This window comes from Salmo salar, unplaced genomic scaffold (assembly GCF_965601325.2).
Source record: "Salmo salar unplaced genomic scaffold, fSalSal1 ptg000221l, whole genome shotgun sequence".
In the NCBI taxonomy this organism is placed as follows: Eukaryota; Metazoa; Chordata; class Actinopteri; order Salmoniformes; family Salmonidae; genus Salmo; species Salmo salar.
The window spans coordinates 2,492,678-2,515,000 of NW_027675333.1; the positions used below are offsets into that span (position 1 = coordinate 2,492,678).

At 43.4% G+C, this 22,323-nt stretch overlaps 1 protein-coding gene and 1 long non-coding RNA gene across 5 annotated transcripts in view; one reads left to right on the forward strand and one right to left on the reverse strand.

The window, feature by feature from the left end:
- The first annotated feature begins 4,688 nt into the window (after positions 1-4,688).
- On the forward strand, positions 4,689-5,624 carry LOC145867194 (E3 ubiquitin/ISG15 ligase TRIM25-like). Its single transcript, XM_082971245.1, has one exon. The coding sequence runs from the start codon at positions 4,854-4,856 to the stop codon at positions 5,508-5,510; it is 657 nt and encodes a 218-aa protein (XP_082827371.1). The 5' UTR covers positions 4,689-4,853; the 3' UTR covers positions 5,511-5,624.
- An 11,234-nt stretch (positions 5,625-16,858) lies between these two features.
- LOC145867207 (uncharacterized) overlaps positions 16,859-22,323 on the reverse strand; it is an 18,411-nt gene continuing 12,946 nt past the window's right edge. For all 4 annotated transcript variants that reach the window (XR_014383260.1, XR_014383259.1, XR_014383257.1 and 1 more), the window contains one exon: positions 16,859-20,013. This is a non-coding gene — a long non-coding RNA (uncharacterized LOC145867207). The remainder of the gene's footprint in view (positions 20,014-22,323) is intronic.

Sequence of the window (22,323 nt, forward strand, 5' to 3'; positions counted from 1 at the left end):
CCATCACGGTTGACAACTCCCTTGTGTCCTCCTCCCAGAGTGCTAAGAACCTTGGCGTGATCCTGGACAACACCCTGTCGTTCTCCACTAACATCAAGGCGGTGACCCGATCCTGTAGGTTCATGCTCTACAACATTCGCAGAGTACGACCCTGCCTCACACAGGAAGCGGCGCAGGTCCTAATCCAGGCACTTGTCATCTCCCGTCTGGATTACTGCAACTCGCTGTTGGCTGGGCTCCCTGCCTGTGCCATTAAACCCCTACAACTCATCCAGAACGCCGCAGCCCGTCTGGTGTTCAACCTTCCCAAGTTCTCTCACGTCACCCCGCTCCTCCGCTCTCTCCACTGGCTTCCAGTTGAAGCTCGCATCCGCTACAAGACCATGGTGATTGCCTACGGAGCTGTGAAGGGAACGGCACCTCCATACCTTCAGGCTCTGATCAGGCCCTACACCCAAACAAGGGCACTGCGTTCATCCACCACTGGCCTGCTGGCCCCCCTACCTCTGAGGAAGCACAGTTCCCGCTCAGCCCAGTCAAAACTGTTCGCTGCTCTGGCACCCCAATGGTGGAACAAGCTCCCTCACGACGCCAGGACAGCGGAGTCAATCACCACCTTCCGGAGACACCTGAAACCCCACCTCTTTAAGGAATACCTAGGATAGGATAAAGTAATCCTTCTACCCCCCCCCCCCCCTTAAAAGATTTAGATGCACTATTGTAAAGTGGTTGTTCCACTGGATATCATAAGGTGAATGCACCATTTTGTAAGTCGCTCTGGATAAGAGCGTCTGCTAAATGACTTAAATGTAATGTAAATGTAATGTAATGGATGTGAACGACGGTAGATGACACACCCCTTCAACACTATAAACAGACCGAACTCATCTTGTCTTTTATTATCTTCGGTTTCTGTGAGGGGAAAAAATGCATGGCTGCGCGCTGAAACTAATCGTCGGATTACTGTCGATTTCTAGAAAGTGTTTTACCTAATTATTTCGATCATGGAGGGTGGGTGCCCCCTGGTGGCTGAACCTGAGATCAATGAGAGAACTTGTCAGAAAAACGACAGAGTCCCACCTATTTGTCATTGTACAAAGTAGAGAGTGGGGGAATTTTTTTTTAAAATGTATACAGAGGCACTGGAATTTGTCATAAATTTTTTTTAAATTAAAATTGTGAAAAAGGATTCAAATAAAGTTCCAACAGTACATGAGATGATCAGACTGAACCAACTGCTATCTTAAAATGTTTATTCAGTTAGGAAACAGAGGATGTATTACATAAAGTTATCACAGAATTAAAGTTATCACACAATTAAATAATAAATCCTCACTCACACAGAAAAAACATGGCTGCATTATTGTTCACAGTTTATTATCATAGTTTCTCACAGATCCTGGCTTCCACTGTTAGAATGGCTGAGCGAGAGGAGGTGGGGCTTTTTTCATAGCCTGAGAGAGAGAGAGAGAGACATTCAGTTTTACTAGAGGGGTTGGGTGCGCCCCCTGTTGGCTGAACCCGGGTGGGAGGTTCCCCCTTAGCAAGCAATGGACCCCAGCACACCACTGAAGCCATTAAGAACTATATTCAAAAACACACCTGGTAACCTGTTCAATCACCAGGCACACGGCTCAACATAGTTCAATGACAGAGACTGTGGACTTAGAATAATTTTGGGTAAAAAATAAAAATGGTGAAAATTAATAAAATAAAGTTTGCAGCTGTCGTTGATATGCTCAAAATTAACTAACTGCTATCTTGAAATGTAGAGAAAGTCTTTTAAAATAGGCATCCTATCATTTGAAAATTAGTCGAAAGGCTAAGTGAATCTCTTCCTGAGAAGAAGCTGACAGCCTTCAAACAGAGCAAAAAAAGTGGTCCCAAACAATATGTCAAAATGAATTAAAAAAATTATACAGCTGTCTTTAATAAGATCAAACTGAACTAACTGCTATCTTGAAATGTTGAAAAAGTGTTTTTAAATAGGCATCCTGTGGTTCGGGCTATGTATTTAGGTAGAGGGGTGTTTGGTTTATGTGGTTCGGGCTATGTATTTAGGTAGAGGGGTGTTTGTTTTATGTGGTTCGGGCTATGTATTTAGGTAGAGGGGTGTTTGGTTTATGTGGTCCGGGGTTTGTTAGTCTATGTTCTATGTTAGTGTATTTCTATGTTCTGTCTTGTCTATTGTAGTTCTATGTTTAGTTAATTGGGGTTGGACCTTCAATTGGAGGCAGCTGGTTATCGTTGCCTCTGATTGAAGGTCCTATAATTAGGAGGTTGTTTGTCATGGGGGTTTTGTGGCAGATTGTTGCTGTGTATAGCTTTGTGCCTTACTGGCCTGTTCTTTGTCGTCGTTTTGGTTTTCTTTCTTTGTCCTTTAATAAAAGAAGATGAGTGTACATTTTCCCGCTGCGTCTTGGTCTAACCTCTCTGGGCTAGGTGGCACCAAATCGTCCCACCTACGTAACAGCCAGTTGAATCCTGTGGTGCGATTTTCAAATGCCTTAGAAATGCTATTACTTCAATTTCTCAAACATATGACTATTTTACAGCTATTTAAAGACAAGACTCTCGTTAATCTAACCACACTGTCCGATTTCAAAAAGGCTTTACAACGAAAGCAAAACATTAGATTATGTCAGCAGAGTACCCAGCCAGAAATAATCAGACACCCATTTTTCAAGCTAGCATATAATGTCACAAAAACCCAGAAGACAGCTAAATGCAGCACTAACCTTTGATGATCTTCATCAGATGACAACCCTAGGACATTATGTTATACAATACATGCATGTTTTGTTCAATCAAGTTCATATTTATATCAAAAAACAGCTTTTTACATTAGCATGTGACGTTCAGAACTAGCATACCCCCCGCAAACTTCCGACGAATTCACTAACAATTTACTAAATTACTCACGATAAACGTTCACAAAAAGCATAACAATTATTTTAAGAATTATAGATACAGAACTCCTCTATGCACTCGATATGTCCGATTTTAAAATAGCTTTTCGGTGAAAGCACATTTTGCAATATTCTAAGTAGATAGCCCGGCATCACAGGGCTAGCTATTTAGACACCCAGCAAGTTTAGCCTTCACCAAAATCAGATTTACTATTACAAAAGTTTGATTACCTTTCCTGTTCTTCGTCAGAATGCACTCCCAGGACTTCTACTTCAATAACAAATGTTGGTTTGGTCCAAAATAATCCATAGTTATGTTCCAACAGCGGCGTTTTGTTTGTGCGTTCAGGACACTATCCGAATGGTAAATAAGGGTCACGCGCACGGCGCATTTCGTGACAAAAGATTTCTAAATATTTCATTACCGTACTTCGAAGCATGTCAACCGCTGTTTAAAATCAATTTTTATGCCATTTTTCTCATAAAAAAGCGATAATATTCCAACCGGGAATCTGCAATTAGGTAAACAGCCGAAAGAAAATACAGCATGGGGTCGACTCGGGCACGCGCCTAATTCCTTTGTCCTCTGATGGGCCACTTGGCAAAGGCGATTATTTGTTTCAGCCTGGGGCTGCCTCGATATCGTTCAGGTTTTTCCCAGGCTCTGAGAGCCTATTGGAGCCGTAGGAAGTGTCACGTTAGAGCAAAGATCCTGACTCTTCAGTAAACAGAGGCAAGAACAACAACACCTTGTCAGACAGGCCACTTCCTGCATGGAATCTTCTCAGGTTTTTGCCTGCCATAGGAGTTCTGTTATACTCACAGACACCATTCAAACAGTTTTAGAAACTTTAGGGTGTTTTCTATCCAAAGCCAATTATTATATGCATATTCTAGTTACTGGGCAGGAGTAGTAACCAGATTAAATCGGGTACGTTTTTTATCAGGCCGTGTAAATACTGCCCCCTAGCCCTAACAGGCTAAACCCTACGACACCTGTGACATTTACATTAGGGTGTATTGTTAGATGCTACTGCACTGTTGGAACCAGGAACACAAGCATTTCACTACACCCACAATAACATCTGCTAAATATGTGTATGTGACCAATAACATTTTTATTTGATTGTATTTTTGAAAGTGTTACATAATTCTCAATCCGCTTTGCGTCGTGCCTAAAAACAGCACTTAGCCGTGGTACTGTATATTAGCCATATACTGTCACCACTTCCACCGAAGTCATTTCCTCTCCTTGTTCGGCGGTCGGCGTCACCGGTCTTCTAGTCATCGTCGATCCAATTTTCATTTTCCATTTGTTTTGTCTTGTTTTCTTACACATCTGGTTTCCATTTCCATCATGAATTGTTGTGTATTTAACCCTCTGTTCCCCCCATGTCCTTGTGTGGAATTGTTTGTTTGTAAGTGCTTGTACTCTGTTACTGGTGCGCATCGGGTTTTGTACCCATGTAGGTTCGTTTTGTATTAAACTGCTCCGGCTATTACCTATCTCTGCTCTCCTGCGTCTGACTTCACTGCCACCAGGTCCGCAATCCTTACATATACCACACCTCCTCAGGCCTTATTGCTTATTAGAACACATAAGTGTATTATAAGGCATTAAAAAGGTCATTAAAATAATTATAATATGTACTTCATAGAAACTGTTACCCTTTATATTCTAATAACTCACATTTTAAGATTCATTATTTCATTTATTCCATGTTAAGTGCTGAAACCAAGGAACAAGACTATTTGTCTCCCTCTTGCTGTTGCATGCAGTTCCTCTCTCTCTTCCTCCCTCCCTCTAACCCCTCCCTCCCTCTAACCCCACCCCTCTGGCAGAACCAGGAAATCCCTCCCCCTCCCACAAACTCTCTTCTGAGGAAACGAAACTGATCTGAGTCTCTGTCTCGTCTGTCTGTGTGAGAGTGAACAACCGTCCAAATGGCTCAACAGGGAGTTCTGCTGGACCAGGACCAGTTCTGTTGTTCTGTCTGTCTGGATCTACTGAAGGAACCAGTCGCCATCCCCTGTGGACACAGTTACTGTAGGAGCTGTATTGAGGGCTGCTGGGATCAGGATGTTCTGAAAGGGGTCTATAGCTGTCCACAGTGCAGACAGACCTTCAGTCCAAGGCCTATTCTGACAAAAAGTAACCTATTGGCTGAGGTGGTGGAGAAACTGAAGAAGACAGGACTCCAGGCTGCTCCCCCTCCTGCTCTGTGCTATGCTGGACCTGGAGATGTGGCGTGTGATGTCTGCACTGGGACCAGAAAGCAGAAAGCCCTCATGTCCTGTCTGGTGTGTCTGGCCTCTTACTGTGAGACTCACCTCCAACCTCACTACGAATCTCCAGCTTTCAAGAAGCACAAGCTGGTCAAAGCCACCGCACAACTACAGGAGAAGATCTGCTCTCATCATGACAAACTGCTGGAGGTTTACTGTCGTACCGATCAGCAGTGTATCTGTTATCTGTGTACAATGGATGAACATAAAGGCCATGATACAGTGTCAGCTGCAGCAGAGAGGACTGAGAAACAGGTAAGACCAGAACAACTTGTTGGTGACTGTCTGATAAACAAAGAATTAAAGATACAGTAGGAACTAAGGCTGTTTGAATATGAGATCATTGAAATGAAATGAATCCTCAGCAGAACAAATATGAACACAAACCTTGAGTATATTGATATGTCAACCCAGATTCTCCAGATGTATCACCATTTTATAATGTCAAACACTATTATCATTCTGAATGCCCTTTTATGAGTCCAAAGTTCAGTCTCAACCTGTTGATACATGTAGTCCTACCATAAAAACTATAGTCATTCACATAGCAACAAATAAATATCATTTAGTAAATGGACCATCCATTTTTTTAGATCTTCCTCTCTATGGGCCCTATGTCACATTACTATACTATTGATCTACTGGACTAATAAAGCTTGATAGCTCATTGAAGAGTGATTCTCCACAGAGGCAGCTGGGGATGAGTCAGCAGAAGGTCCAGCAGAGATTCCAGGAGAGAGAGAAGGAGCTGAAGGAGCTCCAACAGGCTGTGGAGTCTTTCAAGGTGAGTATTGTTGACCAGAGGAGACACACCATTTCTCCCTCTCTCTCTCTCTCTTTCCCTCCTCTCTCTCTCTGTCCCTCCCTCTCTCTCTCTCTCTGTCCCTCCTCTCTTTCCCTCTGTCCCTCTCTCTGTGTCCCCCCTCTCTCTGTGTCCCTCTCTGTGTCCCCCCTCTCTCTGTGTCCCCCCTCTCTCTGTGTCCCCCGCTCTCTCTGTGTCCCCCGCTCTCTCTGTGTCCCCCGCTCTCTCTGTGTCCCCCGCTCTCTCTGTGTCCCTCCCTCTCTCTCTGTGTCCCTCCCTCTCTCTGTGTCCCTCCCTCTCTCTGTGTCCCTCTCTCTCTCTCTGTGTCCCTCCCTCTCTCTGTGTCCCTCCCTCTCTCTGTGTCCCTCCCTCTCTCTGTGTCCCTCCCTCTCTCTGTGTCCCTCCCTCTCTCTGTGTCCCTCTCTCTCTGTGTCCCTCCCTCTCTCTGTGTCCCTCTCTCTCTGTGTCCCTCTGTCCCTCTCTCTCTGCTCTCTCTCTCTCTCTCTGTCCCTCTCTCTCTCTCTCTGTCCCTCTCTCTCTCGCTCTCTCTCTCTGTCTCTCTCTCTGTCCCTCTGTCTCTCTCTCTGTCTCTGTCTCTCTCTCTGTCTCTCTCGGTGTCCCTCTCTCTGTGTCTCTGTCCGTGTCCCCCTCTCTCTGGGTCTCGGTGTCTCTCTCTCTGTTCCTCTGTCTCTCTCTCTCTCTCTGTCCCTCTCTGTCCCTCTGTCTCTCTCTGTGTCCCTCTCTCTCTCTCTCTCTGTCCCTCTCTGTCCCTCTGTCTCTCTCGTGTCCCTCTGTCTTCTCTCTCTCTGTCTTTCTCTGTCTCTATCTGTCTGTCTCTCTCCAGAGTTATCAGTCTCTCTCCAGTATCAGTGTATCTTCAGACTTACCCAGCATCGTTGTCCGTCCTCTTCAGTACTTTGGAGATGTGAGTAAGACTGTGTCTGAACTGAGAGAGAAACTAGAAGACTTCCTTAAAGGAGAATGGACCAAGATCTCCACTACAGGTGTGTTGAAAACAATCAGAACATCAACTTTAGACCATTGAAAGTTCCCTACTAGTCATATACATGTGGAATATGGTATGATGATAACATTCCCTCTCTCTGTCAATGTGTTTGTGTGTCTGTAGTGAATATAGTGGAGGTTGTTCTGCCTCCAGAGCCCAAGACCAGAGAACAGTTGTTACAATGTGAGTCTCTTTATTGTGAAGTAACTAACAGTCTCTTTTTACTGCCACTCCTAACAATCCCTCTAGAAATATATAGCAATAGTAGATCTAATCAAAGACTGGGTATCTATCTGACTCCTCATATTTCTCTGATTTGATCTCTGCTGTGCTCTAATCAAAGACAGGGTAGATACAGTATCTGACTTAACTTATTGTTCTGACTCCCCTCATTGGTCTCTGCTCTTCTCCCAGATTCCTGTCAGCTCACACTGGACCCAAACACAGCACACACACTCCTCTCTCTGTCTGAAGGGAACAGAAAGGTGACCTGTACAGACCAAGACCAACCATATCCTGACCATCCAGACAGATTCACCACCTGGTACCAGGTTCTGTGTAGAGAGGGTCTGTCTGGACGCTGTTACTGGGAGGTGGAGTGGAGTGGTGTTGTTATTACAGCAGTCTCATATAAAGACATCAGCAGAACAGAGAGAGGTAATGGATTTGGATACAATAACAAGTCCTGGAGTTTACAGCGCTATAGTGATGGTTATTATTTCAGACACAATAATGTTAAGACTAAAGTATCAGGCCCTCAGTCCTCCAGAGTAGGAGTGTACCTGGATCACAAGGCAGGTACTCTGTCCTTCTACAGTGTCTCTGACACAATGACCCTCCTCCACAGAGTCCAGACCACATTCACTCAGCCCCTCTATCCTGGGTTTTATCTCTATAATAGTACTGCTGAGCTGGTTAAACTGTAGTAGGGTCCACATAGATACTAGTCATGCTGGTGTAGTCTATAGCTGAGCTGGTTAAACTGTAGTAGGGTCCACATAGATACTAGTCATGCTGGTGTAGTCTATAGCTGAGCTGGTTAAACTGTAGTAGGGTCCACATAGATACTAGTCATGCCGGTGTAGTCTATAGCTGAGCTGGTTAAACTGTAGTAGGGTCCACATAGATACTAGTCATGCTGGTGTAGTCTATAGCTGAGCTGGTTAAACTGTAGTAGGGTCCACATAGATACTAGTCATGCTGGTGTAGTCTATAGCTGAGCTGGTTAAACTGTAGTAGGGTCCACATAGATACTAGTCATGCTGGTGTAGTCTATAGCTGAGCTGGTTAAACTGTAGTAGGGTCCACATAGATACTAGTCATGCTGGTGTAGTCTATAGCTGAGCTGGTTAAACTGTAGTAGGGTCCACATAGATACTAGTCATGCTGGTGTAGTCTATAGCTGAGCTGGTTAAACTGTAGTAGGGTCCACATAGATACTAGTCATGCTGGTGTAGTCTATAGCTGAGCTGGTTAAACTGTAGTAGGGTCCACATAGATACTAGTCATGCTGGTGTAGTCTACAGCTGAGCTGGTTAAACTGTAGTAGGGTCCACATAGATACTAGTCATGCTGGTGTAGTCTATAGCTGAGCTGGTTAAACTGTAGTAGGGTCCACATAGATACTAGTCATGCTGGTGTAGTCTATAGCTGAGCTGGTTAAACTGTAGTAGGGTCCACATAGATACTAGTCATGCTGGTGTAGTCTATAGCTGAGCTGGTTAAACTGTAGTAGGGTCCACATAGATACTAGTCATGCTGGTGTAGTCTACAGCTGAGCTGGTTAAACTGTAGTAGGGTCCACATAGATACTAGTCATGCTGGTGTAGTCTATAGCTGAGCTGGTTAAACTGTAGTAGGGTCCACATAGATACTAGTCATGCTGGTGTAGTCTATAGCTGAGCTGGTTAAACTGTAGTAGGGTCCACATAGATACTAGTCATGCTGGTGTAGTCTACAGCTGAGCTGGTTAAACTGTAGTAGGGTCCACATAGATACTAGTCATGCTGGTGTAGTCTATAGCTGAGCTGGTTAAACTGTAGTAGGGTCCACATAGATACTAGTCATGCTGGTGTAGTCTATAGCTGAGCTGGTTAAACTGTAGTAGGGTCCACATAGATACTAGTCATGCTGGTGTAGTCTATAGCTGAGCTGGTTAAACTGTAGTAGGGTCCACATAGATACTAGTCATGCTGGTGTAGTCTATAGCTGAGCTGGTTAAACTGTAGTAGGGTCCACATAGATACTAGTCATGCTGGTGTAGTCTATAGCTGAGCTGGTTAAACTGTAGTAGGGTCCACATAGATACTAGTCATGCTGGTGTAGTCTATAGCTGAGCTGGTTAAACTGTAGTAGGGTCCACATAGATACTAGTCATGCTGGTGTAGTCTATAGCTGAGCTGGTTAAACTGTAGTAGGGTCCACATAGATACTAGTCATGCTGGTGTAGTCTATAGCTGAGCTGGTTAAACTGTAGTAGGGTCCACATAGATACTAGTCATGCTGGTGTAGTCTATAGCTGAGCTGGTTAAACTGTAGTAGGGTCCACATAGATACTAGTCATGCTGGTGTAGTCTATAGCTGAGCTGGTTAAACTGTAGTAGGGTCCACATAGATACTAGTCATGCTGGTGTAGTCTATAGCTGAGCTGGTTAAACTGTAGTAGGGTCCACATAGATACTAGTCATGCTGGTGTAGTCTATAGCTGAGCTGGTTAAACTGTAGTAGGGTCCACATAGATACTAGTCATGCTGGTGTAGTCTATAGCTGAGCTGGTTAAACTGTAGTAGGGTCCACATAGATACTAGTCATGCTGGTGTAGTCTATAGCTGAGCTGGTTAAACTGTAGTAGGGTCCACATAGATACTAGTCATGCCGGTGTAGTCTATAGCTGAGCTGGTTAAACTGTAGTAGGGTCCACATAGATACTAGTCATGCCGGTGTAGTCTATAGCTGAGCTGGTTAAACTGTAGTAGGGTCCACATAGATACTAGTCATGCCGATGTAGTCTATAGCTGAGCTGGTTAAACTGTAGTAGGGTCCACATAGATACTAGTCATGCCGGTGTAGTCTATAGCTGAGCTGGTTAAACTGTAGTAGGGTCCACATAGATACTAGTCATGCTGGTGTAGTCTATAGCTGAGCTGGTTAAACTGTAGTAGGGTCCACATAGATACTAGTCATGCTGGTGTAGTCTATAGCTGAGCTGGTTAAACTGTAGTAGGGTCCACATAGATACTAGTCATGCTGGTGTAGTCTATAGCTGAGCTGGTTAAACTGTAGTAGGGTCCACATAGATACTAGTCATGCTGGTGTAGTCTATAGCTGAGCTGGTTAAACTGTAGTAGGGTCCACATAGATACTAGTCATGCTGGTGTAGTCTATAGCTGAGCTGGTTAAACTGTAGTAGGGTCCACATAGATACTAGTCATGCTGGTGTAGTCTATAGCTGAGCTGGTTAAACTGTAGTAGGGTCCACATAGATACTAGTCATGCTGGTGTAGTCTATAGCTGAGCTGGTTAAACTGTAGTAGGGTCCACATAGATACTAGTCATGCTGGTGTAGTCTATAGCTGAGCTGGTTAAACTGTAGTAGGGTCCACATAGATACTAGTCATGCTGGTGTAGTCTATAGCTGAGCTGGTTAAACTGTAGTAGGGTCCACATAGATACTAGTCATGCTGGTGTAGTCTATAGCTGAGCTGGTTAAACTGTAGTAGGGTCCACATAGATACTAGTCATGCTGGTGTAGTCTATAGCTGAGCTGGTTAAACTGTAGTAGGGTCCACATAGATACTAGTCATGCTGGTGTAGTCTATAGCTGAGCTGGTTAAACTGTAGTAGGGTCCACATAGATACTAGTCATGCTGGTGTAGTCTATAGCTGAGCTGGTTAAACTGTAGTAGGGTCCACATAGATACTAGTCATGCTGGTGTAGTCTATAGCTGAGCTGGTTAAACTGTAGTAGGGTCCACATAGATACTAGTCATGCTGGTGTAGTCTATAGCTGAGCTGGTTAAACTGTAGTAGGGTCCACATAGATACTAGTCATGCTGGTGTAGTCTATAGCTGAGCTGGTTAAACTGTAGTAGGGTCCACATAGATACTAGTCATGCTGGTGTAGTCTATAGCTGAGCTGGTTAAACTGTAGTAGGGTCCACATAGATACTAGTCATGCTGGTGTAGTCTATAGCTGAGCTGGTTAAACTGTAGTAGGGTCCACATAGATACTAGTCATGCTGGTGTAGTCTATAGCTGAGCTGGTTAAACTGTAGTAGGGTCCACATAGATACTAGTCATGCTGGTGTAGTCTATAGCTGAGCTGGTTAAACTGTAGTAGGGTCCACATAGATACTAGTCATGCTGGTGTAGTCTATAGCTGAGCTGGTTAAACTGTAGTAGGGTCCACATAGATACTAGTCATGCTGGTGTAGTCTATAGCTGAGCTGGTTAAACTGTAGTAGGGTCCACATAGATACTAGTCATGCTGGTGTAGTCTATAGCTGAGCTGGTTAAACTGTAGTAGGGTCCACATAGATACTAGTCATGCTGGTGTAGTCTATAGCTGAGCTGGTTAAACTGTAGTAGGGTCCACATAGATACTAGTCATGCTGGTGTAGTCTATAGCTGAGCTGGTTAAACTGTAGTAGGGTCCACATAGATACTAGTCATGCTGGTGTAGTCTATAGCTGAGCTGGTTAAACTGTAGTAGGGTCCACATAGATACTAGTCATGCGGGTGTAGTCTATAGCTGAGCTGGTTAAACTGTAGTAGGGTCCACATAGATACTAGTCATGCTGGTGTAGTCTATAGCTGAGCTGGTTAAACTGTAGTAGGGTCCACATAGATACTAGTCATGCTGGTGTAGTCTATAGCTGAGCTGGTTAAACTGTAGTAGGGTCCACATAGATACTAGTCATGCTGGTGTAGTCTATAGCTGAGCTGGTTAAACTGTAGTAGGGTCCACATAGATACTAGTCATGCTGGTGTAGTCTATAGCTGAGCTGGTTAAACTGTAGTAGGGTCCACATAGATACTAGTCATGCTGGTGTAGTCTATAGCTGAGCTGGTTAAACTGTAGTAGGGTCCACATAGATACTAGTCATGCTGGTGTAGTCTATAGCTGAGCTGGTTAAACTGTAGTAGGGTCCACATAGATACTAGTCATGCTGGTGTAGTCTATAGCTGAGCTGGTTAAACTGTAGTAGGGTCCACATAGATACTAGTCATGCTGGTGTAGTCTATAGCTGAGCTGGTTAAACTGTAGTAGGGTCCACATAGATACTAGTCATGCTGGTGTAGTCTATAGCTGAGCTGGTTAAACTGTAGTAGGGTCCACATAGATACTAGTCATGCTGGTGTAGTCTATAGCTGAGCTGGTTAAACTGTAGTAGGGTCCACATAGATACTAGTCATGCTGGTGTAGTCTATAGCTGAGCTGGTTAAACTGTAGTAGGGTCCACATAGATACTAGTCATGCTGGTGTAGTCTATAGCTGAGCTGGTTAAACTGTAGTAGGGTCCACATAGATACTAGTCATGCTGGTGTAGTCTATAGCTGAGCTGGTTAAACTGTAGTAGGGTCCACATAGATACTAGTCATGCTGGTGTAGTCTATAGCTGAGCTGGTTAAACTGTAGTAGGGTCCACATAGATACTAGTCATGCTGGTGTAGTCTATAGCTGAGCTGGTTAAACTGTAGTAGGGTCCACATAGATACTAGTCATGCTGGTGTAGTCTATAGCTGAGCTGGTTAAACTGTAGTAGGGTCCACATAGATACTAGTCATGCTGGTGTAGTCTATAGCTGAGCTGGTTAAACTGTAGTAGGGTCCACATAGATACTAGTCATGCTGGTGTAGTCTATAGCTGAGCTGGTTAAACTGTAGTAGGGTCCACATAGATACTAGTCATGCTGGTGTAGTCTATAGCTGAGCTGGTTAAACTGTAGTAGGGTCCACATAGATACTAGTCATGCCGGTGTAGTCTATAGCTGAGCTGGTTAAACTGTAGTAGGGTCCACATAGATACTAGTCATGCCGGTGTAGTCTATAGCTGAGCTGGTTAAACTGTAGTAGGGTCCACATAGATACTAGTCATGCCGGTGTAGTCTATAGCTGAGCTGGTTAAACTGTAGTAGGGTCCACATAGATACTAGTCATGCCGGTGTAGTCTATAGCTGAGCTGGTTAAACTGTAGTAGGGTCCACATAGATACTAGTCATGCCGGTGTAGTCTATAGCTGAGCTGGTTAAACTGTAGTAGGGTCCACATAGATACTAGTCATGCTGGTGTAGTCTATAGCTGAGCTGGTTAAACTGTAGTAGGGTCCACATAGATACTAGTCATGCTGGTGTAGTCTATAGCTGAGCTGGTTAAACTGTAGTAGGGTCCACATAGATACTAGTCATGCTGGTGTAGTCTATAGCTGAGCTGGTTAAACTGTAGTAGGGTCCACATAGATACTAGTCATGCGGGTGTAGTCTATAGCTGAGCTGGTTAAACTGTAGTAGGGTCCACATAGATACTAGTCATGCTGGTGTAGTCTATAGCTGAGCTGGTTAAACTGTAGTAGGGTCCACATAGATACTAGTCATGCTGGTGTAGTCTATAGCTGAGCTGGTTAAACTGTAGTAGGGTCCACATAGATACTAGTCATGCTGGTGTAGTCTATAGCTGAGCTGGTTAAACTGTAGTAGGGTCCACATAGATACTAGTCATGCGGGTGTAGTCTATAGCTGAGCTGGTTAAACTGTAGGAGGGTCCACATAGATACTAGTCATGCTGGTGTAGTCTATAGCTGAGCTGGTTAAACTGTAGTAGGGTCCACATAGATACTAGTCATGCTGGTGTAGTCTATAGCTGAGCTGGTTAAACTGTAGTAGGGTCCACATAGATACTAGTCATGCTGGTGTAGTCTATAGCTGAGCTGGTTAAACTGTAGTAGGGTCCACATAGATACTAGTCATGCTGGTGTAGTCTATAGCTGAGCTGGTTAAACTGTAGTAGGGTCCACATAGATACTAGTCATGCTGGTGTAGTCTATAGCTGAGCTGGTTAAACTGTAGTAGGGTCCACATAGATACTAGTCATGCTGGTGTAGTCTATAGCTGAGCTGGTTAAACTGTAGTAGGGTCCACATAGATACTAGTCATGCTGGTGTAGTCTATAGCTGAGCTGGTTAAACTGTAGTAGGGTCCACATAGATACTAGTCCTGCTGGTGTAGTCTATAGCTGAGCTGGTTAAACTGTAGTAGGGTCCACATAGATACTAGTCATGCTGGTGTAGTCTATAGCTGAGCTGGTTAAACTGTAGTAGGGTCCACATAGATACTAGTCACGCTGGTGTAGTCTATAGCTGAGCTGGTTAAACTGTAGACAGGGTCCACATAGATACTAGTCACGCTGGTGTAGTCTATAGCTGAGCTGGTTAAACTGTAGTAGGGTCCACATAGATACTAGTCCTGCTGGTGTAGTCTATAGCTGAGCTGGTTAAACTGTAGTAGGGTCCACATAGATACTAGTCACGCTGGTGTAGTCTATAGCTGAGCTGGTTAAACTGTAGACAGGGTCCACATAGATACTAGTCACGCTGGTGTAGTCTATAGCTGAGCTGGTTAAACTGTAGTAGGGTCCACATAGATACTAGTCCTGCTGGTGTAGTCTATAGCTGAGCTGGTTAAACTGTAGTAGGGTCCACATAGATACTAGTCATGCTGGTGTAGTCTATAGCTGAGCTGGTTAAACTGTAGTAGGGTCCACATAGATACTAGTCATGCTGGTGTAGTCTATAGCTGAGCTGGTTAAACTGTAGTAGGGTCCACATAGATACTAGTCATGCTGGTGTAGTCTATAGCTGAGCTGGTTAAACTGTAGTAGGGTCCACATAGATACTAGTCATGCTGGTGTAGTCTATAGCTGAGCTGGTTAAACTGTAGTAGGGTCCACATAGATACTAGTCATGCTGGTGTAGTCTATAGCTGAGCTGGTTAAACTGTAGTAGGGTCCACATAGATACTAGTCATGCTGGTGTAGTCTATAGCTGAGCTGGTTAAACTGTAGTAGGGTCCACATAGATACTAGTCATGCTGGTGTAGTCTATAGCTGAGCTGGTTAAACTGTAGTAGGGTCCACATAGATACTAGTCATGCTGGTGTAGTCTATAGCTGAGCTGGTTAAACTGTAGTAGGGTCCACATAGATACTAGTCATGCTGGTGTAGTCTATAGCTGAGCTGGTTAAACTGTAGTAGGGTCCACATAGATACTAGTCATGCTGGTGTAGTCTATAGCTGAGCTGGTTAAACTGTAGTAGGGTCCACATAGATACTAGTCATGCTGGTGTAGTCTATAGCTGAGCTGGTTAAACTGTAGTAGGGTCCACATAGATACTAGTCATGCTGGTGTAGTCTATAGCTGAGCTGGTTAAACTGTAGTAGGGTCCACATAGATACTAGTCATGCTGGTGTAGTCTATAGCTGAGCTGGTTAAACTGTAGTAGGGTCCACATAGATACTAGTCATGCTGGTGTAGTCTATAGCTGAGCTGGTTAAACTGTAGTAGGGTCCACATAGATACTAGTCATGCTGGTGTAGTCTATAGCTGAGCTGGTTAAACTGTAGTAGGGTCCACATAGATACTAGTCCTGCTGGTGTAGTCTATAGCTGAGCTGGTTAAACTGTAGTAGGGTCCACATAGATACTAGTCATGCTGGTGTAGTCTATAGCTGAGCTGGTTAAACTGTAGTAGGGTCCACATGGATACTAGTCATGCTGGTGTAGTCTATAGCTGAGCTGGTTAAACTGTAGTAGGGTCCACATAGATACTAGTCATGCTGGTGTAGTCTATAGCTGAGCTGGTTAAACTGTAGTAGGGTCCACATAGATACTAGTCATGCTGGTGTAGTCTATAGCTGAGCTGGTTAAACTGTAGTAGGGTCCACATAGATACTAGTCATGCTGGTGTAGTCTATAGCTGAGCTGGTTAAACTGTAGTAGGGTCCACATAGATACTTCAATAAAAGCCCCACCTCCTCTCGCTCAGCCATTCTAACAGTGGAAGCCAGGATCTGTGAGAAACTATGATAATAAACTGTGAACAATAATGAAGCCATGTTTTCTGTGTGAGTGAGGATTTAATTATTTAATTGTGTGATAACTTTAATTCTGTGATAACTTTATGTAATACATCCTCTGTTTCCTAACTGAATAAACATTTTAACATTGCAGTTGGTTCAGTCTGATCATCTCATGTTGGAACTTTATTTTAACCCCTTTTCACAATTTTTTATATTTATTTTTTTAATGACAAATTGCAGAGCCTCTGTATACATTTTTACACATTTTTTCCCCCACTCTCTACTTTGTACAATGACAGAGAGGTGGGACTCTGTCGTTTTTCTGACAAGTTCTCTCATTGATCTCAGGTTCAGCCACCAGGGGGCACCCACCCTCCATGAAAACTTTCATAGGCTCTCTTTCACTCAGTAATCATGTAACAAGTCGACAGGCTCCCAGAGGCAGGGCAATCAAAGGCTCCAACTCACTGAACTGACCATCAGCCCAGTCATTGTTATTATTCATACTGTTTAAATAAAAACAGAGGTCTTTAAACTCTTGAATATCTGAACTTGATACAGAGAAAAACAGGATGAGAGAAAGGAGGTTATGAACAAGACAAAACTATTTTTTATAGCATCATAAAAAATGTTATTTTTATTTTATTTACAGTCAATTCTCTAAAAAACCAAAAGGGAATTGAGCACAAGGCAGATAAGCCGTTCTCCCTCCCAACAACATAATCCAATTATTTTTAGGGACTTTTCATCATATATATATATATATATATATATATATATATATATATATATATATAAAATCAGTGGCGTGTGTTCATTTACAGGTCAGAGCTGTAAGGCAAGAGCCACATTCCAACACCTTTAAAATGTACCCCGCCCTCCCTCTCTTCCTTCCTTCCCTCTCTCCCTCCTCTCTTCACTCATCCTTCCTCTTTTTCCCCTCGTTCCCTCCTTCCTTCCCTCTCTCCCTCCTCTCTTCACTCATCCTTCCTCTTTTTCCCCTCGTTCCCTCCTTCCTTCCCTCTCTGCCTCCTTTCTTGAAATAATCAATGAATCAGACATGACTGAAAAAATGGAGTTCAAGCTTTTACACTTTCAAGTTGTGTCAAGTCAGTGATGTCACAAAGGACAAGGAGAGTAAGAAGGAAGGAAGGAAGGAAGGAAGGAAGGGTGCTTCTTTATAGTGCTGGGGTGTGACCCCGGTGTTCATCTTGCTGTCCGGAGAGAAACTGAACCCATCTCAGAGGATAAGTCCCAAATGGCACCCTACTCCCTATATAGCGCACCACTTTTGATCAGATCCCCATGGGCCCTGGACACAAGTAGTGCACTATATGAAGGCAATAGGGTGCCCTTTTGGGACGCAAACATGGTAACACACACAGCCGGCCCACTTCTCCCTCCCCCATCTCCTCACCCACCCCGCTTAATAAAACCCAACATCAAAAAACAGGGAGAGAAAAATTCTAGATTAAGAGAGAAATGAATCAAAGAGAAAGAAGTCTGTCCATCCTCTCGTTCGCCCGGCCCTCCCTCTCGCACGTTAGAAGGTGTTCACATCTTCTTTCTCCATTAAACCCTCTTTTTATTCTTTATGTTCAGGTAATAGTTCTCAGTCCTCCCCTCCTCCCTCCGGTTTCATTTCAGAATACAAGAGGAGTTCACATATCTGTTTATCCATAGGTATCCGCTTTCACCATTGCCCACGGCAACAACCAATCATCAACGATAAACGGGCAGTTAGACACAAAAAAACGCATCTGAAATTGCAAAAAGTGGAAGTTGTACTCCCGGTCCCCACCGCTAAGGGGGGGAGGGCATCTCCTTATTACTGTACCTCACCTCAGTCTCCTTCAAGTCTCTGGAGCTCACATCCTGGTCTGGGGTCTCTAATCAGAGGGAGGGAGGGAGGGCTACTCCTTATTACTGTACCTCACCTCAGTCTCCTTCAAGTCTCTGGAGCTCACATCCTGGTCTGGGGTCTCTAATCAGAGGGAGGGAGGGAGGGCTACTCCTTATTACTGTACCTCACCTCAGTCTCCTTCAAGTCTCTGGAGCTCACATCCTGGTCTGGGGTCTCTAATCAGAGGGAGGGAGGGAGGGCTACTCCTTATTACTGTACCTCACCTCAGTCTCCTTCAAGTCTCTGGAGCTCACATCCTGGTCTGGGGTCTCTAATCAGAGGGAGGGAGGGCATCTCCTTATTACTGTACCTCACCTCAGTCTCCTTCAAGTCTCTGGAGCTCACATCCTGGTCTGGGGTCTCTAATCAGAGGGAGGGAGGGAGGGCATCTCCTTATTACTGTACCTCACCTCAGTCTCCTTCAAGTCTCTGGAGCTCACATCCTGGTCTGGGGTCTCTAATCAGAGGGAGGGAGGGCATCTCCTTATTACTGTACCTCACCTCAGTCTCCTTCAAGTCTCTGGAGCTCACATCCTGGTCTGGGGTCTCTAATCAGAGGGAGGGAGGGCTACTCCTTATTACTGTACCTCACCTCAGTCTCCTTCAAGTCTCTGGAGCTCACATCCTGGTCTGGGGTCTCTAATCAGAGGGAGGGAGGGCATCTCCTTATTACTGTACCTCACCTCAGTCTCCTTCAAGTCTCTGGAGCTCACATCCTGGTCTGGGGTCTCTAATCAGAGGGAGGGAGGGAGGGCATCTCCTTATTACTGTACCTCACCTCAGTCTCCTTCAAGTCTCTGGAGCTCACATCCTGGTCTGGGGTCTCTAATCAGAGGGAGGGAGGGAGGGCATCTCCTTATTACTGTACCTCACCTCAGTCTCCTTCAAGTCTCTGGAGCTCACATCCTGGTCTGGGGTCTCTAATCAGAGGGAGGGAGGGAGGGCTACTCCTTATTACTGTACCTCACCTCAGTCTCCTTCAAGTCTCTGGAGCTCACATCCTGGTCTGGGGTCTCTAATCAGAGGGAGGGAGGGAGGGCATCTCCTTATTACTGTACCTCACCTCAGTCTCCTTCAAGTCTCTGGAGCTCACATCCTGGTCTGGGGTCTCTAATCAGAGGGAGGGAGGGCATCTCCTTATTACTGTACCTCACCTCAGTCTCCTTCAAGTCTCTGGAGCTCACATCCTGGTCTGGGGTCTCTAATCAGAGGGAGGGAGGGAGGGCTACTCCTTATTACTGTACCTCACCTCAGTCTCCTTCAAGTCTCTGGAGCTCACATCCTGGTCTGGGGTCTCTAATCAGAGGGAGGGAGGGAGGGCATCTCCTTATTACTGTACCTCACCTCAGTCTCCTTCAAGTCTCTGGAGCTCACATCCTGGTCTGGGGTCTCTAATCAGAGGGAGGGAGGGCATCTCCTTATTACTGTACCTCACCTCAGTCTCCTTCAAGTCTCTGGAGCTCACATCCTGGTCTGGGGTCTCTAATCAGAGGGAGGGAGGGAGGGCATCTCCTTATTACTGTACCTCACCTCAGTCTCCTTCAAGTCTCTGGAGCTCACATCCTGGTCTGGGGTCTCTAATCAGAGGGAGGGAGGGAGGGCTACTCCTTATTACTGTACCTCACCTCAGTCTCCTTCAAGTCTCTGGAGCTCACATCCTGGTCTGGGGTCTCTAATCAGAGGGAGGGAGGGAGGGCATCTCCTTATTACTGTACCTCACCTCAGTCTCCTTCAAGTCTCTGGAGCTCACATCCTGGTCTGGGGTCTCTAATCAGAGGGAGGGAGGGAGGGCTACTCCTTATTACTGTACCTCACCTCAGTCTCCTTCAAGTCTCTGGAGCTCACATCCTGGTCTGGGGTCTCTAATCAGAGGGAGGGAGGGTGTTGTGTGTGAAATCCCAGCCATGGTGGGATAAGGTAGAGTTCATATCTCTTTCTCTCCCTCTCCTCCTTTCTCAATCTCTCTCTCAGAAAAGGTTCTCTTCAAAGATGACCATCAAGTCGCTCTGGAAGTTGATGTCAATGGTGTCCGCCATCTGTAGAGAGAGGGGGATGAGAGACAGAGCGAGAGAGAGAGGAATTAGATGCAGTGTTAATCTTTCCCATCTCTTCTCAGCTAAACTACCTGTCCTCTGTATTATTGTAATATAACTGAATATACATAATATAACAAGAATATACATATATTAATACGTATCTTTATGATGATTCTCTCCTCATCTCTCCTGCTATACCAGTATATCATGTTAGTATTATAGTAGTATTACTGCTATACTAGTATAACATGTTAGTATTATAGTAGTATAACTGCTATAAAGTATTACCACCTCTCTCCTGCTAGAAAAGTATATTATGTTAGTATTATAGTAGTATAACTGCTATAAAGTATTACCACCTCTCTTCTGCTAGAAAAGTATATTATGTTAGTATTATAGTAGTATAACTGCTATAAAGTATTACCACCTCTCTTCTGCTAGAAAAGTATATTATGTTAGTATTATAGTAGTATAACTGCTATAAAGTATTACCACCTCTCTTCTGGTAAACTAGTATTTTATGTTAGTATTATAGTAGTATAACTGCTATAAAGTATTACCGCCTCTCTCCTGCTATACTAGTATAACATGTTAGTATTATAGTAGTATAACTGCTATAAAGTATTACCACCTCTCTCCTGCTATACTAGTATAACATGTTAGTATTATAGTAGTATTACTGCTATAAAGTATTACCGCCTCTCTCCTGCTATACTAGTATAACATGTTAGTATTATAGTAGTATAACTGCTATAAAGTATTACCGCCTCTCTCCTGCTATACTAGTATAACATGTTAGTATTATAGTAGTATTACTGCTATAAAGTATTACCACCTCTCTTCTGCTAGAAAAGTATATTATGTTAGTATTATAGTAGTATAACTGCTATAAAGTATTACCACCTCTCTTCTGCTAGAAAAGTATATTATGTTAGTATTATAGTAGTATAACTGCTATAAAGTATTACCACCTCTCTTCTGCTAGAAAAGTATATTATGTTAGTATTATAGTAGTATAACTGCTATTAAGTATTACCACCTCTCTTCTGGTAAACTAGTATTTTATGTTAGTATTATAGTAGTATAACTGCTATAAAGTATTACCGCCTCTCTCCTGCTATACTAGTATAACATGTTAGTATTATAGTAGTATTACTGCTATAAAGTATTACCGCCTCTCTCCTGCTATACTAGTATAACATGTTAGTATTATAGTAGTATTACTGCTATAAAGTATTACCACCTCTCTCCTGCTATACTAGTATAACATGTTAGTATTATAGTAGTATTACTGCTATAAAGTATTACCGCCTCTCTCCTGCTATACTAGTATAACATGTTAGTATTATAGTAGTATTACCGCCTCTCTCCTACTATACTAGTATAACATGTTAGTATTATAGTAGTATTACTGCTATAAAGTATTACCACCTCTCTCCTGCTATACTAGTATAACATGTTAGTATTATAGTAGTATTACTGCTATAAAGTATTACCACCTCTCTTCTGCTATACTAGTATTTTATGTTAGTATTATAGTAGTATTACTGCTATAAAGTATTGCCACCTCTCTCCTGCTATACCAGTATATTATGTTAGTATTATAGTAGTATTACTGCTATAAAGTATTACCAACTCTCTCCTACTATACTAGTATATCATGTTAGTATTATAGTAGTATAACTGCTATAAAGTATTACCACCTCTCTTCTGCTAAACTAGAATTTTATGTTAGTATTATAGTAGTATAACTGCTATAAAGTATTACCACCTCTCTCCTGCTATACCAGTATATTATGTTAGTATTATAGTAGTATAACTGCTATAAAGTATTACCACCTCTCTCCTGCTATACTAGTATAACATGTTAGTATTATAGTAGTATAACTGCTATAAAGTATTACCACCTCTCTTCTGGTAAACTAGTATTTTATGTTAGTATTATAGTAGTATTACTGCTATAAAGTATTACCGCCTCTCTCCTGCTATACTAGTATAACATGTTAGTATTATAGTAGTATCACTGCTATAAAGTATTACCGCCTCTCTCCTACTATACTAGTATAACATGTTAGTATTATAGTAGTATTACTGCTATAAAGTATTACCACCTCTCTTCTGCTATACTAGTATAACATGTTAGTATTATAGTAGTATTACCGCCTCTCTCCTACTATACTAGTATAACATGTTAGTATTATAGTAGTATTACTGCTATAAAGTATTACCGCCTCTCTCCTGCTATACTAGTATAACATGTTAGTATTATAGTAGTATTACTGCTATAAAGTATTACCGCCTCTCTCCTAC

Excerpts from the sequence above, each read along its gene's own strand:
- LOC145867194 (XM_082971245.1), top strand. The coding sequence starts at position 4,854 with ATGGCTCAACAGGGAGTTCTGCTGGACCAGGACCAGTTCTGTTGTTCT.